General features: G+C 45.2%; 1 protein-coding gene across 3 annotated transcripts in view; it reads left to right on the top strand.

The window, feature by feature from the left end:
• Window positions 1-2,660: 2,660 nt before the first annotated feature.
• The window catches only part of AFAP1L1 (actin filament associated protein 1 like 1), a 78,937-nt gene continuing 74,686 nt past the window's right edge, over window positions 2,661-6,911 (top strand). Inside the window, exon 1 of one of the 3 annotated variants that reach the window (XM_025169465.2) lies at window positions 2,661-2,934. In XM_025169465.2, the coding sequence (XP_025025233.1) occupies window positions 2,907-2,934 (28 nt within the window). In that variant the 5' untranslated portion in view covers window positions 2,661-2,906. The remainder of the gene's footprint in view (window positions 2,935-6,911) is intronic. The other 2 variants (XM_025169463.2, XM_007421102.3) reach the window with 2 other exon arrangements.

Here is a 6,911-nt window from a genome sequence, read left to right as displayed (position 1 = left end):
GCCTTATGAAAGTCAAGTCAATATTATTCTGTATAGTCAGGATTTAATTTGTTGTTTAAGAACTGAGACTTTTGCTTTATATATACTTCTTCCATTTAGTTTCTTTCTCCTTTCTTTTTTTAGTTCATTTTTTAGTTTTCTTCTATTTCCTTTTAATGTTTGTATCAGGTAAATGTGTGCATATTAAGTAAGTAAAAATGTAAACAAACAAAAGAAACAGGAAATGTAGTACAGATAAAATGTAGACAAGTTTAATGTAAAGCATTGAACATGGTAGTAAATGCAAGACTGCCAAAGTCAAGCTAAATTTGAAGTGACCTTGACAATAATTTTGCAAAGAAACACGGATGACTGAAATCTAGCATATTTACCTGGGATTAACATTTCATATAAAACAGATTTGAACTTTCCTCTCAGATTCTGAGTCACTGCCAACAGGATGACTGGACCACCATTTCCCTGTGGGAGAGGCTGCATGACCACAAAATGAGGGAGGGAGTGGGGGAGCTTCCTGCACCAAATTGGCTGCTTTGTGACAAACCCTCAAATGAATGATGAGGGAAGAATTCAGGCTGAGTGGTCTGTGAATCATACCAAGAATTTGATTTTGTATACCTTCTCAGTGAGGTGCTGAGAAATGCTAAAAGGAGGGCTTTTCTCTTTTTTTTCTTTTCTTTTCTTTCCAACAAGTCTGTACTACTGTAGTCACTCATACTACTATTGAGCATATTATAGCCATGGATAACCTGTGTTCCCAAACTTCCCAACTTTACCATTATTCTTATACTTCTCTACCAGCCGTGGACTCCTTCTTTGTCTTTGAATGCTAAGAAGCCTCCAGCCACTCCCTGCTGTTGGATATACCGTCAGCCCTTCTAGTTTGCCTGTGGGCCAGACATTCAGAAATGCAGCAGTACAGTACAGGCATCCAACTAGGACTATCCCACCATCAGACAGGATGGAACAGTTGCCTCAGTTAGCAGATGTTGGAGGGCAGGAAGCAATGGCCAGAGTTTGGGTGTCTGTCCTCTGCCTGATTTGCTTGGCTGCTGCCCACATGTAGTGGAAGATGTTCTTCCATTACCAGTGATGATGGAAGAACCAGAACAAACACTTTCTGCAGCTGGAGCTGCATTTACAAGGCTATGTGTTTGTGCGTGCTATGTTGTTCTTGGGCAACAAAATATTTTGGGCAAGCAGCCCCTATTTAAACCTCATTGGAATTCAGCAACCCAGCTGGGTGGAGAATATGTGAGTAGGGTTCCAATCCATCCCCCATCCGCCCACCCCTTTTTTTCTATTTCTTTTTGTACCTTCATGTCAGTGTTGACTCCTGATGACTGCCTGGACACGTCCCTGCAGCTGTCTGGGCAAGATTTTCAGAAGTGATTTGCCATTGCCTGCTGAAAGAGAGTGACTGACCCAAAGTCACCCAGCTGGAATGATGCTTAAAAGAGAACAACTCCCAGTCTCCTGGTTTCTAGCCTGGTATCTTAACCGCTACACCAAACTAGCTCTTCTACCCCATTTACATGTGTATAATAAGTCCTGGTGCTGGCACTTCTAAGAACCTTTTTTGCCTGCACCTAAACATGCCCCAAATGTGCCCTGGCAATATTCTGGCATATCCCCACAACATTGCTTTCATCTCATCCCCAGCCTAGGAGTGGGACAGCTGTGCTTAGCTGTACTGGTCTTATTAGGCAATTTCAAGGTGTGAACATTACCTCTGAGAGAATTGAGGTGATGGGCAGTGACAATACAGATAGGATAGGGATTGGCGATGCAGAGAGCAAATTTCAAGCCAGGATATTCTTTTTCTGCTGAACCAAGGAAGGCAGATAGCTAACTCTGCTTAGGATGGGGCTGGTTACTCCGGGATATACCAGAAGAGACCTGAAGAAATGACACCATGTCTGCTTCAGCCAATTTATTGCCTTTTTCTTACTTAGGAAGACAACAAGTATCCTACACTCTCCAATACATGGCAAAGCATATTCCAAGTGTGTTAATCACACACTGACTAGTCTCTATGACCTCATGCCCGGTGTTTCCTATACAGAAGCATGAGGAGGGTTAGAAAACTGACATGTGTGATGTGGTAAGGAAAAATACTATTCCTGGGGCCACTGGGAACATTTACTGTTGAGAGAGTACCATATTAATGACATACACTTCCGTTGACTAGTTATAAACAGCTATATGGCATGTGTCAAATACAAAAAAGGGGGCAGAATGTATACAGAGATATATCCTACGGGTCTGTTCTATACTTAATTTTAGATCTACCATTATATAAACCTTAAGCTTGAGCGGTCTTTTGCATTTTTGCCTGGAAGAATCTGGGAAACGCGGGTTAAGTAACCAACTTCAGCCTGGACAAGCATAGTTGAGGGTGGGCAGGCAAGCACCCACGGAGTGAGGAGATGGGGGAAAGCAGTTCTAAAAAGTGAGGTGAGGGAGGGGGAAAAGCGCGCGCCGCAGAGGGGGGCAGCGGGGGACGGGGCTGGGCGCCCCGCACACACGCGCGCCAGGAAGCACAGGCTATTGTCATTGTTTACGGACGGTCGCACCTGGTCCGGAAGGGCGGGGCAAGCGACTGGAGTCGGCCCAGCGCCGGCGGAGGTTCGCTCCGCGAGGGGCGCATCTTGACCGAACGGCGCTAAGACCTGGCAGTCCTCCTGAGGCGGAGGAACGGCAGCAGGGCGGGACTGCTAGGCGAGAGCTGAGGGAGCCGGTTGAAAGGTTGACGTTTGTGTGCCGGAGGAGCGGGGCGCATCCCTCTGCTTACTCGGGGCCGGGCCGAGCCGCGCCGTGAGCAACCCACGCTCAGCGGCCAGCTGCTGGCAAGCGATCTCGGCGGGGACGCACGTGGTGCTGGAACTGCCTGCCGCCTCAAACCATTCATGCTCCGGACCATGGACAGGCTCAGCGGTAAGCCGTGCCCGAACCGAGGGCTGCTTCGGCTCCGCTCCGAGGCGCCTGAGAGGTTTTTAAAAATCTGTTTACCGCGGACGGGCGGGCGGGCTGAGGGAACGTCAGATCGTGCTCCCGGGAAGCGGCGCTGCTGCTGCTCTGTGCTCACGAATTTCGAAATGCTGCCTAGCCTGAGACTGAGGGATCCCGTGCCGCTTTGGGAGGAAGGCATGAAACTGGGGCTGGGGGAGCTTCAAAAACCAGCGTAGGCTTCTTCTCACAGATCTGCTTGCGCCAGTTCCGATAGAAAGCCTTGTTTCGGGGCACAACAAGTGCAGCTCGCAGCCCGCAGCTTGTCCACTGCGTGAGACCATCCGTCTGATCCCGGGAGGGGGCGAGCCACGCCCACTTGAACTCGTATTCGCGGCACGTTCCGCGTGGGACAATGCCATTGTGGTGCTCGAACGAGAGGGGAGGGGGGAAAAGAAGGGGGAAAAGAAGGGGGGTGGGAGAAATAGGTGGGCATGGGAGAAATGCAAGATTCCTGTCGAGGGAAGAATTTTGGAAGCCTAACTGTAGGTTGCCAAATCGAACATGTATACATCTACACATACGCGTTTGTGTACATGTGCGTGCGTGTGTATGTTTGTGAATGGGCAGTCGTGACCACCTGGCGGTAGAGAAAGCAGAATTATGGGAAGCCCTTCTGCGTGGAAAAGACCTAAAGAATACCAGGCGAGCTGCACGCACCCAAAAGGCTTCTACCGCGGCATTGTCTTCTTAATAGGGCTTTGTGTAATCTGCGCGCTGGAGGTGGAGGCGCGCGGTTGCCAAATGGCGCTCCAAGAACTTCTTTGGCCGGTTGACTGCGTGCCTCATCATTGTTTCTTCGCTGTTACTAGATCCAGGGGGGACTATGCTTGATATTAGGCGCAAGTGCCATCGAGGCATACGTCTTCCTTAAAAGTAGCCGTGTCTGCTCGCACAGTAACCTGCACAAGGTTGAAGTGCCCGTATTTGAGGCGGGGAAGGCAAAATGAGCAGCATGTATTATTAGGCAACATATATTCCAAAAGATAAAACCTTTTTTAAGACCGTTTCTCCATTTGTGTGCATATACATTGTGCGTGAGAAAAAAATAATTCCTCAGAACAGGAGGCAGGAATGTTTTGAAGCTCTGAAGGGGGATATTAGTATACCAGATAAAGACCAAGGGGATCCAGCCATATTTACTCCATATTTACTCCACTGTTGTAAGTATGAAATTAGATAAGCCAACCAAAAGTACTTGACAAGAGGAGATGAGACTTTTGACATGTGGAGCGTGATGGTTTTATGACTGAACCTCAGATCTAAAAAGTGGCCCACCTGGTTCCTGTCTCTGGATTCGCTGGGTTTGCTATAATACTTCGGGACAGCTGTTGAAAATTGGTGCTGGTGCTAGGTAGAGAGAGACATATGAAAATCAGACTGGACTGAATTCAGTTCACATTGACTTCTGGGCAACCCACCCCCAACTTGGTATCTCCCAGATGTATTGGGGATTCCAGCCTTCAGAATTTCCAGACAATGTTCTGCTGCCTAGAATTCTGGGAGCTGTAATCCCAACATACCTGGAAGCAAGACATCTATTGGGGAAGTTTACTCTAGAGGCCTGCTCTTAATTTTGAATGGTTTTTAAGAGCTGTGTGTGCTGGGATGTGTTGCTATGTGTATGGCAAAGTGTCCATTAGCTATCATGTTCAGTGTGGCTATGGGAATCTGCATATTGTAACCATCTTTCATGTTTGAGCTGTCCTCCACATGATTTCACTTCAGACATAGATAAGTAGAAGAATATAGCAAAAAACAGGAGAAAAGAGGGTCAATTCAAGTATTCTTATGCATACTCACAAATAACTAATAGTGCAACCAGAAGACCCTTAAATTAGTTAAGCCTACATTTCCCCAAGATAGAATCCTCCAGATGTTTTCAACTTCAATCCCCATAATTCTTAGCCAGCATGTGATCTAACAAACTGAAGGGCTTCAAGTTGGGAAATAGTGGCTGAAATGATGTGTCCATAGTTTGAGGAGGTAAACTTTTGCTGTCCACAGTTACTGGACTGAGATAAAAGGTTATTGTACTCTTACTGTTAGGGTTACTTTTTTTGGGCTTAAACTTTTTATTGTAATATTTCAGTAGCAGTAAGAAACACTTTCCATGGTTTGTCACTCCTGACAACTTTCCTTTTAACTCTCATTTGGAGAGATATTGCAGAGGAGTCATTCTGTAGATCTTTTGCCTTTCTTCTCATCTCATTCATGAGGCAGTGATACACAGATTTGTTCACAGAACCAAGTCTTGCAACTGCTTAGACTAGGAAGTTGGTTCTGGCATACATTTTTGTGAACTACATCCCTCTCTTCAGATGCACAAAGTGTTATTCTGAAATAGGAGAATGGATGGGTAGATAGGTGGATGGATAGATATCTGCTCGTACTTCATAGGAGGGAACTTTAGGGGAAAAATTCATGCAAAGGATACAGAGGTAGTAATAATTACTTTATTAAGAGTAGACATCCACAAAACAGTTGTTGGGTGTGATGTAGACATTCTTGTCTTGGTGAGCTGATTAACACATGTCAGCATGATTTTTTAAAAGTCTTTGTAGAGATTACTCTCTCTCTGGAAACTGGCATTCAGAGGAATCTTAACTGTTCATGTCTGGAAATACTATATATATCTCCTCTATATACAGTGTACACATTCCAACAACAGTCTGAGCAGCTGTGAGGGCAGCCTTGATAGGTTCCTTGCTATGATATGTGACTATAAATAAACCCTCTTCTGTATTTGACCACCATTGGGTTCTGCTAAAGGCTGCAAACTTTTTTTGGCTGGAGAGGTGTTTCGGTAGAGAATTACATAATAATACAGTACTGTAGCAGCTGTGTCAGGTCTGCAGGGCACTGGCACCGAGAAATAGGAAGGAAAATAAATTTTCCCTTTCCTGTTCTGCCTTATGAAATGGGTGGTACTAATATGATCCGTGGTTTGGTGGGGTTGAAACCAGAGTGGAATCATACTGCAGTACTGGAAAAGTCAGGGATACTCCCTTTCCCTCCAAAGAAAAAGGGAATATAATGGCCCCCTTCCTTTGTGGAACATGGAAATGGTGATCACTGTCCCCATCTCCTACTTGGAAGCTGTTGAGCACTTGGACACTGGTCTCTGGTGCTATTCAGGCCCTTATTCTGTTACACTGTTCATTCTTAAGGTAAGAGTGGAGACCCAGTGTCCTTCAGAGGTTGGATTATTATTCCCATCATCTCTGGCTTTAGCCCTTGCTGGTTAGGGCTGATGGTTTAAAGTCCATTACCCTCTGAAGTGACTTTCCTCACCCCGAACTCAAGGCTTGCCATTAAGTTTCTCTGCTCCATTTTTGCAACCCTCCTGAAATAGAAAACATTCATGTTGTCTAATAATAAGGACAGATAGTGGAACTCTTTTACAAATGTGTTGCTTAGGGAATCTTACCATCTAGTCCCCAGTACAGAACTTCTTAAATACTGAAAATAAGTTCTGAAATATAATGAACTAGATCTGCAGGTGACCAAGTGTATACCTTGGTTACAGGCACATACTGTTTACATATAGACTGGGTCATGCGTTATTGTCATCATTACATTACATTACATTACAATTATAGCTGGCCTTTTCTCTTAAAGCTCTAGGCAATATATATGGCAGGTCTTCCTTCATTTTATCCCTGTGAGTTAGACTGGAATGAGAAATAGTGACTGGACCAAGGTAACTTAGCAGACTTGGTAGGAGGAGAGAAATGTTAGTCTATGGTGGAAGAAATCAGCTCACTTCATCTGATCTCATCTCACAAAAGCTTATGCCTTTTAATAAAACTTGTTAGTCAGAAAAGGTGCTACCAGACTCCTCCTGATTTTTAGCAGGCTTCTGTGTTTGAGCGGGATTTGAACCTGTATTACTCAGTTTCTGT

This window comes from Python bivittatus, unplaced genomic scaffold (genome assembly GCF_059951505.1).
Source record: "Python bivittatus isolate LINGU-HERP-01145 unplaced genomic scaffold, Pbiv_v1 ctg000080_np1212, whole genome shotgun sequence".
NCBI lineage: Eukaryota > Metazoa > Chordata > Lepidosauria > Squamata > Pythonidae > Python > Python bivittatus.
The sequence above is the reverse complement of the archived record's forward strand: the minus strand, read 5'-3'. Positions and strand labels throughout refer to the sequence as shown.